The sequence below is a fragment of the Manacus candei genome, unplaced genomic scaffold (genome assembly GCF_025592945.1).
Source record: "Manacus candei isolate 608988 ecotype Guabito, Panama unplaced genomic scaffold, ASM2559294v1 h1tg000021l, whole genome shotgun sequence".
Classification (NCBI taxonomy): Eukaryota; Metazoa; Chordata; class Aves; order Passeriformes; family Pipridae; genus Manacus; species Manacus candei.
The window spans coordinates 5502533-5515505 of record NW_026138069.1 but is presented as its reverse complement, the minus strand read 5'-3'; the positions used below and the strand labels follow the sequence as shown (position 1 = coordinate 5515505).

The 12973-nt window shown below is 34.5% G+C and overlaps 1 protein-coding gene across 5 annotated transcripts in view; it reads left to right on the top strand.

The window, feature by feature from the left end:
- The window catches only part of PHF14 (PHD finger protein 14), a 362909-nt gene that overhangs the window by 26061 nt on the left and 323875 nt on the right, over positions 1-12973 (top strand). For all 5 annotated transcript variants that reach the window (XM_051786021.1, XM_051786020.1, XM_051786018.1 and 2 more), the window contains exons 5-8: positions 1654-1813; positions 7268-7379; positions 9580-9717; positions 11600-11746. In XM_051786021.1, coding sequence (XP_051641981.1) covers positions 1654-1813; positions 7268-7379; positions 9580-9717; positions 11600-11746 — 557 coding nt within the window. The remainder of the gene's footprint in view (positions 1-1653; positions 1814-7267; positions 7380-9579; positions 9718-11599; positions 11747-12973) is intronic.

Sequence of the window (12973 nt, the reverse complement as noted above, 5' to 3'; positions counted from 1 at the left end):
AGGTTAATGCTCTATGATGTCAATGGGCTGTGTGTTTGTACATGAGTGTTATTGCTGAAAAGGAGATTTACTGGCATGTAATCAAGATTGTGTTATTAGAACTTAAAAAATTTCTTTCTGGAAAGCTGCTTAAAGTGATATCACATTATAAAATAGAAAATGGAATTACCTTATGTGTGAGCTGTACAATCTTGTATGTCTCTAAAGAAATTTGTCTGTGAATGCTCTTCTGCACATTACTTGTCCTTTCATTCTGGAATACTTTTTATAATGAAAAGAAACATTCTGTCTTCTTATTTAATTCTTATTGATGAGCCTCATTCTTAATGAAAGACTATATTTCTTAAATGATTCCTATAGTGTTGCTTATGTAATTTCATTCACTCAGGTTTCTATTTCTGTTGGAAGGGTAGCTAGAGCACTGTTGGCTATTTTGTTACAGCCAGCGGGTAATGAAACACAGTAACAAATCATGTTGATATTTGATTGCAGAATTCAATAATTTACCTGCTCTGAAAGTACAAATGTTGATTTGATCACTATATTTAACAAATAGCTGAATTTAATCTTTTGGTAAAGTCACTACTATGTTTTAAGTATTGACAATGAAATATTTTTTCTTTTATTGAATAGCAGCTAAATGTTCAAAGTGTGGGATATGCAAAAATATAGTTTTCTGGTGATTAGCTTTAAGATTTTCCATTTTGTCATTTGCAGTAGCTCTTAGTCTTGTGCAAAATTTAAATAACAAGCTTCTAAATCACTTTAAAAATACTGTTTCCCTAAATTTTTGGTAATTAAGCATGCATAAGCACCTTAACAATCATAAAGAATACAGAAGAGGAATGGAGAAACTGAATGATTGAATCTAGGCATATTTTAAAACCAGGTACAAATGACAGTGCTTTAAAAAAAAATCCATTCTTTATCAATCACCAGTGTGATGTCTCAGAATTGTCAGTCTGTGCTCCACAAAGTATATGTTGGTTTTGAAGTTACAGGAAGCGTTTTTAAGCTCAGCCCTACAACTAAAAGTAGTCAAATAGTGGCTTTTATTTCATGTGTATGTTCTCTTGTCTTTGATTTGAATGCTGAATGCAAGGTGGAAAAGTGGAGTGCTTATTTGTTGACTGGATTCTACTGACATAAGGAACCTCTAGAGAAAAAAGCAAATTAAGCACTCTCCCCTTCTCTCCAAAGAATGGTAATTTTCAGAGAGAAGAGCTTGTTGCATTTAACTTGAAATATATTTATTTATTTGAAAAAAATGCATTGAGTTTTTCTCAGTCTTTGTTGGTTGCTTTAAATCTTGTTTTCTTACTTTCCTTCTTAATAGAAAGTCTGGAAGAACTCCGAGTGTTGCTAGAAGAATAAAGTAGAACAGTCTTTTTCTTCTTGTTTTTCATTTTTAATCTAAGACAGTCACATAAAATAGATTACTTCTTGGAATTAAAGTCTCTCTAAAATGTAAATTTGGCACTAACGATAATATTTTAAAAAATATTTTAAGTTTTCTTGGGTATCTCAGTATTTTTCTGAATATCATTCCCCTGAATCTATATGTGTGTTCTTCCTCCTGAAGTTATAACTGGCAAGTGTCTACTTGTACAGTTGTCTTTTCTTATATTGCTCTTCCATTTATCCTGTATGTAGGTTGCTACGGTGTTGATGGAGAGAGTGACTCTATCATGAGTTCAGCTTCAGAAAATTCCACAGAGCCTTGGTTTTGTGATGCATGCAAATGTGGTGTCACACCTAGTTGTGAATTGTGTCCCAACCAGGATGGGATCTTCAAGGAGACTGATGCAGGCAGGTAAGACTGAATAAGTGATGTTTTGAATTTGGTGTCATCTTACATTTAAAAGATTAGGTTTGTTCCTGTAGGAGACAGTTCCTATAGGAGACAGTTCCATAACTTAAACCTTGTACAGACTCTACTCAAGTCTGTTGACTTTCAAGTGTGATATAAGTGGGAGAGTTACACGGTTTTTTTTTTAGGAGAGCAAAGGACTGAATCTGTAATGCCAGGCAATGGTAAAAAGTAGCATAAAAAAATTATATTGAAATTATGCTTAAGGTATTCAGACAGACCCAGTATATTGTGATTGTTTTGAATTATAAAAATTATCTTATTGATTTTTGAGAATATGCTTTGCTTATGATAATTTCCAACCAGAGGTGGGTGTTTTAGGATGGAATTCAGGTCAAATTTGAGAATAAGCAGATTAATTCTCATGTGATGTCTTCCATTCCTGTCACATAGTCCAATCCTGTCACATAAATTAAGGAGTAAATATTAATGGTAACTAATTCTCTCTAATAAAGGAGAGCACTATATTATAGATGATGTCTGATTTATGGGTAATGTTACTGTTTTTTGCTGCATGGTTTTCTTTGCTTCTTTTTTTTTTCTTTACAGACCATGACAAGTAATTTCTTTTCCTGTACATTTTATGGTTGTATAAATTGCAGATATGTGATAATAAACAAAGCTTTCAGATACTGAGCTTGTCATAAGCTTTTAAAAACAAATGTTACAGAAGTGAGTCAGGATTTATAGTGAATAATTTTGATCCCATAGATGCAGTAGTGCTTCTTGTTTAATACTTATGGGTTTCAAATCCTTGTTTTCTGGTCTGTATTAGGTTCAAGAGTGTCTGTGCATCTCCCTTATGAAGCTTTTATACAATTAAGCAAATTATACTTTTCCCAGTTGTTTTAATAATGATAGTTTTATAAGCAAAAAAAATGTTTTTAAAGACTAAAAGTCAATTGTGTAACAGGAAATGTGAGACTTGATATCACCTGGCAAATTTTAATTTAACCTTTTTATTCCTGTGTTCTGTAAGCAATTCAAGCACTATATATGTGATTTCCCATATAACCCTAGTAGAATCTAGAGTCAGCATTTTAAAAATTGCTTAAATTTCTTCTTGTAAAATGGTGTTATGCTTTTGGTTAACCTAGAAGTATTTTCTTTGTGACATTGGTTGTCTGTGCAGAAGCACCTGCCTGCCTTGGTGATTGTGGACGTTATCACAATAATTTTTTATTGTTATTGTATCTTTATCTGCTAAATAATGTGATAATGCTATCAGATGAATAGAGCCTATGTACTAGAAAAAAACAAATGCCAATTAGTAATTACTAATTCACATTACTAATATGTGAAAATTCCTATGCTTTCTATTATTTATTTACAAATTTGAATTCTCAAGGATAGGGGGACAGGACAGTGTAGATGATGGATAGTGTCTTGGGGCAGTATCCATGGTGTTTTCATTGTACTCAGTAAACTGCAACCCAGTTCAGTGCTTTTCTTGCAATATTCACAGGAAGAGATTACTGAATCAAGATTCCTTTAACTCACCATTACTCTTCATCCCCTTACAACCTTTTTAAAATAAATTCTTCATATGCATCAGTGCTGGAAACTACGCAAACCAAACCTATTCAGTTTCTCTTCATAATCAAGTTGGAATAACTTCTCTCTTCCTACATGAAAGGTGAATCATTAGAATAATGAGGTGCTTAATTTCTCAGCAGAAGCCTTTTCACATTAACCTCACAGTATCACAAGTATAAATATGAATTTATGAAATTTTACTTCTCAAAATGCTATTATCCAAAAATATAAATTCTGTCCTTGTTTTGGTACGGAGTTTTTCTTCTTCCCTAATCAACATCTGTCATCATTGCTCCAAGCTAAATGGATGGTAGAGTAACAAGGAAGATTATTCTTCTTTGATTACCCAATTTGTCTTAATTACAAGCTTCTAAAACGTGTGCAGCTAAATAAATGAGCAGGAAAATATTTAGAACTGGTATTAAAAGCAGCTGAAACTTCTTCAGCTGTGAACTTGACTGACTCGTGTATGTTTTTTAATAAAGATTCAGGTCTGAGTTCACATATAGGTGGTTAAAGAAATGAGGCACTTGTGTGCCAATCACACTGAAATGGCAGTTTAAATCTGTAATACTGCAATACTTGGGTGACATGCACTAAAACATTTTGAGAAGGTCAGTATGAAGCAAGCAGCCAGCTGTTGGGTTTATCATAGATAAACTCCTACAGAGTGCAGCAGCATTCAATACACCAGTGAAGCATGAAAAGACTGTGCAAATTAAATTGAGAAAGCAGCTGCTTGTAGAAGATGTGTATCTTCATATTGAACTTTGGAGGGTACATTTAGGAGTCTGTATTAAAACTTACTATCAAAAATCTCCAACCAGAACCTTGGATTTTTGTTAAGAATAGTAATTGTGGAGATATGTAACTTCAGCTTATAAAGATTTGTTCTATATTACGCATTTTAAATTGAAGGAAGAGTATAGAAAGGAAGCCCTACTGAATTCAGATTTTTTTTATTTACAAATAAGCAGTCTCTTTAGCTCAAGGTTACAGGTCTCATTCTGCATGTGGTATTTTGCTTTTAAAAAATTTTTTTTTCCCCTTTTGCAAACAATTAAAATATGCTCATTTAAATGAGGCGTTTATTTTAGTAAATGTCTGATATTTACCAAAGTACACATTTAAGCACATACATAGGCTTTTTCTTATAGAAGAACATTTCTTTAAGGTATAGTAGTGATTTAGGCTGTGCTATTGCCACTTCCTGATACAGTGTGGAAGGGCAGAAGTGCTCCATTGCTCCCCCACAGGAATATCTTGTGCCTCCATTGGATAAGTGAGGAGTCAGACAGGAAATGTATTTTCCATATACTAATAAGAAGAATCTTATTTTTTGCATATAGCATTGTATTAAGTTATGAGGTTGTGCTGGCATGCTGGAGTGTTTATACTGTAATAAAACCTGTAATGAGCTGTACTCCTTTTCTGAGCAGCAAGAAGTTTGGCAGAACGCTTGAGTATCTCAGCTTGTTCTCTGGCAGCTAGCAGGCTGTCATATTTGTACTTAGTTATTTACAGACAAGGTTGTAACTCATCTTTAAACTTTAAATTTTCTTTGCATCTTCCAGTTGTTAAAGTGCTGTGACCAAATCATTTTGTGCAGACAAAAATCTGTGCAGACAAAGCAATGCAGTTCTTGCATGTAAATGTGGATTTGGGATATACATTATTCTCATTGGTTTAAGTTTTTGTGTTTTAAAGGGAATTTACCACTTAGCTTCTCAAACCTGAGTAATTTAACTGTAGGGTAAAAACTTGTTTTCAAATACACAGGTGAAAAGAGTCTTGTCAAATATGGTACTATGGATCAGTCAATGTTGTGGCTTATTTTAGGTTTACTGAGAAGTTTCTTATAGAGTGATGCGACTTCATGGCTTTTAAGTTGGTCCACCAACCTTGTGCATTGCAAGATCGTTGGTTTCTTTTGTAAAGACTGGAATATATATGTATTTTTGAGCTTGCTACTGAACCTTTCATATTTTGCTTTTTTTGATTTTGTTTGGATATATGATTCATAAATAATTAGTGCGAAACTTAATAAATCTGAATGTGATAAATTCCAGCATTGTAGGTCTAAGGACCATTGATGAGAAGCATGCTGCTTTGGGAAACATGGGAAATCAGGGCTACATATAGCTCCTGAATAGTATAATCATCAGCTTCGGTATTTCTCTCATTTGTAGACATCTAGTTAATAACAGATTAATAAACATGCTGTTTTAAGTGCACCTGAACTCTGAATGTTACTGCTCTGGTCGAATTGAATTTTTTAGATTTGAACTGAATTTTTAGATTGACATACAAAGGAAAGAGGAAGGAGAAGAGATAGGCTAAACAGTGCTAGAAGATTGGAAAAAAAGAGCACAGCAGCATAGATATGGATTTGAGTAAGTGGTAACAGGTCTATACTGAAATCCTGGTGAAAGGGCCAAGGGAAGAAGTGTTTCTCATATCATCATGAGTCTTCTTGAATACAGGGAGTAGATTTTATTATTTGATTAGAATAGAACAGAAAGGAGTTTTAGTCTTCACTAGTGACATATTTACTGTTAAATATTAATGACTGGTAAGATCGTAAAGTGCTGAATTAACATACTTGCTAAGAGTCAAACACAGGATATTTCAGCTTGGTTACCTCTGAAGTCCCTATGTCATGATTGTATCCATGTCATGATTGACATGAGCATTGAGGAGCTTGTAGGTTCAAGGTGATAGCTACATATCTCTACAATGGTAAGGCCATTTTCTTGAATATTTTAAGATAACAAAAAATAGCAATCTTGACCTTTTGTCTATCACAGTTTGCTCCCACCTGGTGTTTTAGCAAAGTGTAGCAAATAGTTGCAGAATTTTGATGAAATTGAAAGATTATTTGAAGTAATTTGTCTTAGTTAATTTGAGTCATGCATACTGTCTGTGCAGGACAGATTTTGAGTGTCCCTAACTGATGGTTTGTGACAATGAGAGTTGGATCTTCAAGAAAGTGTTCATTACATGAAGAAGAAGAAGATTTGTCTTTTGCTGCAAGGCTCAGTTTTGGTAGCTGAGAGTTTCAGGAGATTAGAAAGATGTCTGTCAAAGGCAGACTTCAAGCTGAAGCCTTTACCATTGTGTGGTATTTAATTACTGGACACTGAGGTCCAAATTCATGCTGTCTCATTTTCTGCCCTTCCGGGCTGAAGATTTAGACTTACTGCTCTGCAGTTTGTTTATGGCCAGTGAAGAAGAGTCCAACTAAGTGACAGTCTGTTCACCTGAGTTTCAGATAGGCCTTTCTATAATACCACCCAGATGTGTTTATTACTGAATGTAGGTCTTATCCACATTGTTTAAGACCAGTTAGTTTTGATGATACTAACAGATGTAACTAACAGTGCAAAGTCTAACTGATGCTGTGTTTTAAGTACTTCATAGCTGTATGCTCAGAGCTCAGAGTTGCTGTGACTACCTGTGTAATTTTGTTCTTCCCCTTCTTACGACCTGCCCCATCATGAAGGTGTCTGTCTGCCTTAGCTTTATAAGTAATATCAAAATCTTCATATACCTTTCATGTTGCATGAAAAGTGTGTGGAGCCCCATGTGAAAGCCAGCAGAATAGAAAGGTGATGGTAGCCCAACTCTTGATTCAGACAGGCAGAGCAATCCCAGTGGCTTTGAAAGATCTTACTCTGTGGCTCAGTGTCTGAGCTGCTGAATTCCAAATAGGCACTCCGTCCCTGCTTCTGATGTACTTTTCTTCAAACATGTTTCTTCTAGCATCTGCATGTTTTGTTTTTTTTTGAAATCTGCAAATGGTGAGTATACTACAGAATCAAAATGTTGATAACAGTAACCTAATTTTATCTGCTGTGTTAGGTGGGTCCATATTGTTTGTGCCCTCTACGTTCCAGGAGTGGCATTTGGAGATATTGACAAGCTGCGACCAGTAACATTAACTGAAATGAATTATTCAAAGTACGGTGCAAAGGTAAGTTTAGAAGAGGTACAGTGCTAACAAGTAGCTCTATTGTATGTTTTTACATGTAATAGAATAACATGCCTCTTCCCAACTTTAATTTTTATAGCAATTTCACTGAGGTTCATGTCTAAAAATGAGATTAAGTTTGTTCATTGTTGTTATACCACTGCTCTTCCCTCTCTCTTACCAATTTCCTTACCACTGTTCTCCATAATTTCTGTCACTGTTTTCCCCTAGTTTCCCTATTTTTTACACAGGTGCTAATTTATTTTAAAAGCAGTTTGACAACATCAGTGTAAAGTGAAGAGGATTTATGAGATGAGAAATGAGAGGTTAAGTTGATTAAGAAAGGGGCAGATCTACATTCAGTAAAAATTATCTTAGAGTCTATATGTAAGCTAGAATGAATATAAACTAGAATGCATACAAAAAGGTTGCTGCAAAGCAGTATTTACAAAAATCCAAAGCAACATGAACCCTTCAACATGAACCAAAAAATGTCATGAAATTTAAAATGGTTTTACATGTAAATGTTTTCAATCCAGATCAAAAGTGATCATGAACAAATGATGCAGAAAACCATTGCAGTGGGCAGAGGACAGCACTTGGTAATTTGCTAAATACTGTTTCTGTGGCTAATGTAGGGAGTGTGGAGAAGACATATCTATCAGGCTAACGTGAGGGAAGGTGGTTGTATGTCTGCAGCTCTAGCGCTTCATTTCTGCAAAGTCTGTTTCATTTTCTGGAGGGTCAATTTGTTAAGTTGAATACTAAATGAAAATATATAGTGCATTTTTAAAAATACATGCAGTATATAAAATAAATTAAAACACTTTGGATTGCCCATGTACAACATACCTGTATCAGGAGCATGGGCCTGCTGAGGCATTTAGCATTGTTTAGAAATATTTGTATAAAAAAAGTTTTGAGCAAGCACCCCAGACCCTGCAAACTGTTGTTGCAATGAATCATGCTCTTTAATAATATGAGTGATGTATAGGAGCAGGACAAAGAGTTTGAGCATTTTTTCTTTCTGTGAGTAAGGCAAAAGTGAACTGTACAGATGATGACTCAGTAGTCTTGCAAAGCTATAAATGCTATTTGCTGTATTAAGTGTGGAAGTTACAACTTACCTAGCTAAATTTCCCCCTGCAAAACCAGCTTAATATAATAGTCTTTTTAACTTAATTTCTTATCTGTTTCATGTTGCAGCTACTCAGCTAAAGGGTGCCCTTCTAGTGTAACGAGTGGGTCTTTTGAGGTTCTTCCGTCACAGAACTTTCCTTGCCATTCCTTTCTGTTGTTGTTTAACTTTATACATGGAGGTATCTTCTGTAGATGATATACACCTTTGCTCTCTATTTAACGAGTAGGAGACTTAAGAAATGCCTGTATAATTTTAGATCATCTTTGTGCACTGGATAGCAGCACTGCTTAAGCAGTGTTTCCATTTCCTGCTTGTGTGCTCGTCACTCTAGTTTGCTGACACAGCTGTTTGGTATGAAATTGTGGTGAGGAATGGATCTGACTGAAAAATAAGTTTGTTGGCTTTTTCCAGGTCACGTTAGGGCATGTCAGTTTGCTGTAATGCAAATGACTGTGCCTAGAATGCACATATCTGAAGCCATAGTGCCTTAATTAAGTGAATTGCAACCTTCTTTACTTATATTTATGATTTTTGAGTATTTGTTCTGCATTGTCACACGTTGACTCAGTCATTGTTTATGAAAACGATAGCTGCATAATTATCTATGTTTTTCAGTCCAGAGCACTGTTCTTTTTTTGTTATTTGCCCTCTGAACTTGTCAAACAATTGAACTTTTGCTGAGGAATATTGGTTTTTATGATACTATAATATCAAACCGTATATAATACGTATATATATACCTTATATAATTAATTGTGCTTGAATTGCTTGGGTGGTGTTTAGTTGTTTCTCTGAAGGGGAATGCAAGATGTGGAGGGTCATATAAAAATTCATCCAACATGCCATTTAGGTTGTTTAAGCACTTCACCATTGCTTGTTGAAAATTAAATCAGTAGTGGGGGTTGAGAAAGCGTGAAGCTTTAAGTAATGTCAACTGTTGGGAACATATTTGGTTTCTGTACCACACAGGAATAACCTACCAGTTTGGGTTTTATATGTAAGATGTAAATTATCAAAATGCACCTGAAATATTTACTGTGGCATTTTCCATTCTTTTTAAAGGAATGCAGTTTTTGTGAAGATCCTCGTTTTGCCAGAACTGGTGTCTGCATTAGTTGTGATGCTGGGATGTGCAGAGCTTATTTCCATGTGACCTGTGCTCAGAAGGAAGGCCTCCTCTCAGAAGCAGCAGCGGAAGAGGTAGCTATGGAAAGGATAGAATAAAAGAGCTCTATTGAAAGCTTATGAAGACAACGTGAAATTGTGGCTTTTTTGTTCACAGACCCTGAACACAGTTTTTGTAAATAGGTAACAAGGAGACTGTACAGGGAGAGCTCTTTGTTCACCAGATTGTCCAGCCTGTGAAACAGAGTGGAAAAAAGGATAAAGTTAACACAGCAGTTGGCTTAAGAGACTATCAGTCAATAGAGACATGAATTCTAACTCTGTTTCGTGAACTTCACCTAGGGTGACATACTTACCTACCTGTTTGTGTAGTGTAGTAATCTCTGTTTCGTACCAAATAGGAGTTTTGAGAAATTAACTACATTTCTAATGTCAGGTTTTTTCGTGCATGTGTTCCAGTATTTTCTTCAAATTGCAGTACAGATATATGACTTTCCTTGTGGTAACACTAATCTTGGGAATCAGAATGAAAAGCAAATATTTCTGACTTACTGATAATTTCTTAATATCTGTTCTTAGCAGTTGTTCCCTGTAGTATGATCCAAAGCAATTTAGATTTGAAGCTCCAACTTTCCGGTTAATTTTTGCGGTATAAGTACTTTTAGATTGCCCGATTTCATCCTGATATGTATCATTTGGATTAAGCTTGTCATGTTTATAGCTGCTCAATTTAACTTATTGCTTTAGGAAGTACCACAGGTGACACAAATACAAGCATTACTTGCACTGTTGATCTTGACACTTTTGTTTCTGAAAACAGTGGACCACTAAGGGATTCATAAAGGAATCACAAAATACTTTCTTCAGTTAAGCTGATAAATACAAAGATAGCACATTGCCTCATTGTTATTGTCCTTAATAAATTATGTGTAATGTTGATTCTTCAAACACTCAGTGTGAATTTCTTCTAGATGTATGCATTTACTTGCCTTTCCACCTAAAGTGTTACATGTTTTCTGTAATCAAAACATTTTTAATCAAGGCCTCACACAATCTAATTTTAGGGGCTGCTAATTTTTGGCAGTAAGCTGTCACATACTGTGAAAATCTAAATCAAAATAAAATGTGCTTGTAAGGAAAGTCTGTGTAGATTTTATTGGTCTATGTTTTATAGGTGGAGTAAAGGAAAAATTGGTAGGCAAATAATTTATTAATATTTTTATTACTTTATGAAGGTAGACTGCTTTAAGTTTTTCTTCTTAGTCTATAGATTTATGAGTGTTTCTACACTTTTGAAAATATACTGGGAAGGAAATAAACTTCTCAAACCATATATCTTCTTGTGGCTCAGATATTTCTGGTCTGCTTGCAAGTTTTGCAGGTGCTAAAAGTTGCTATAAACTTACAACCATGACGATCTGAATATCTGATGGAATGAACAGTGAAAAATGGAAAAAACCCCATCATCTGAGAGATGATAAATCATGTGAGGCTATAGCCACCAAATCAGTTGAAAGAACGTTTGAGAAATGAACTATATTGCCTTTGATATTATTCAGACTTGTTATGCACTTGTAGGATATAGTGTAAAAGACACAGTGAAGCAACAGGAAATTAACAATACGTGTTATATGTTAAAGGGATTTGTACTTAGAGATTTATTTGGCTGCATTTTTTTTTCTGGGGATGCAAAATAGCGCAGAGATTGACTAGTAGAGAGTTAAATAGTTAATGCATTTAAAAACATTTTGGGTCATGCGATAAAAACAATGTAAAACCAGCTTATATTGTAAGTTGCATCAAGATGAAAAAATTGATTTAGAGTAATAATTATTTTAAAAACATGTCCATTTGAACATGTGAACTGATTGTCAGAATGTTTGTGCTGTTCAGAGCCTTTTGGCCTCATATGTCTTACTTTATTTTCGTTCCTTCCCCTTTGTTTTCTCTGAAACAGGATATAGCTGACCCTTTTTTTGCTTATTGTAAACAGCATGCGGACAGGTTAGACAGAAAATGGAAGCGGAAGAACTACTTGGCATTACAGTCTTACTGTAAAATGTCCTTGCAGGAAAGAGAAAAGCAGCTTTCACCAGAAGCTCAGGTATTGTATTCATGACACAAGTGCCTCTGTTTAATCATCCATGCTAAACAAGACAGAAATAAAGACAATGGAAAAATGTTATTATAGTAGAAAATTAAATGTGAAATATATTGATAGTTCATGGTCATTTAACAATACAGTTAACTATTTGTAGGTTTTAGTGTCTAAGAACAATTCTCAAATATATATGTATATTGCATATTTCAATAAATATCAAATATGGATATCTATGCTTGTCTGAATTGAAAAATATTACTTTGGTTTTGAGGCAAAAAGTTTGTAATTACTTTTCCATTGTAATTCATAGATTTTGTTTAATATTTTCTTCAAGGTTCTTAGGAAAAAAAGACAGCCAAACAAAAAATTAGGCATATTTCTACATCTAAGATCAGTATTACTTCTTTCCTTTAATATCTTGAACTTGGCAGAAGAGTTTAACTTGACTAAAGTATTGCCTGAAGCGATAAATGTCCTGTTGATATCAAGATTTCAGTCCCTCTGAGGGAATCTGTGTACTTTCATATGTTTCGATGTGTGTTCGTTATTATTTTTCTGATTCTGAAGAATTTATAGCACAGTTTGCTTCACTGCTTAGACTGAACTGCATTCCATGTAAAAAACAGACCTGTGTAGAAAAACATCTTGTTATCTGAATGAATCCTGTCTAATCTGTTGTAGCAATTAGCAGGTGCTGTAAATAATGGATGTCATTTATGGGAGAGAAGTAACTGCTTTTTTTCTGACCTCAAAATTGTAGTGTGATGATTGGAAAATAAATTTCCATAATATCAAACTTTTAATTTTTAAAAAAATCATACCTTTCTAGTTTGGCAAAGATTTTTGAATAGGAGAAGAGAACATTATTTGAAAATTAGCTGTGCTGTTGAGAATGATTTTGAGCATGAGGAAACTTATCGTAGAAGCATTTTGAATAAAGTATTTCTGTGGAGTATTGAACTTGATTTAAAACTGGTTTCATAATTCTTACTGAGTACACTTAGCTCTCAATTGCATCAAAATGCACCTGTGTAGGGGAGCCATCACAATGATATGAATGCTACCCAACATAATGGTAAGTGCTCATTGTGCAGAATCAGTTTGGGTATAACAGGGCTTATTAGCTCTGCTTTCAGGCATATATTGTACACTGATGATAATGCTGATAAGTTCCTAGCATTTCTCTTTCTTCCTTCTCTTTCCCCCAAACCAAGACCCTGCAGTTATTTA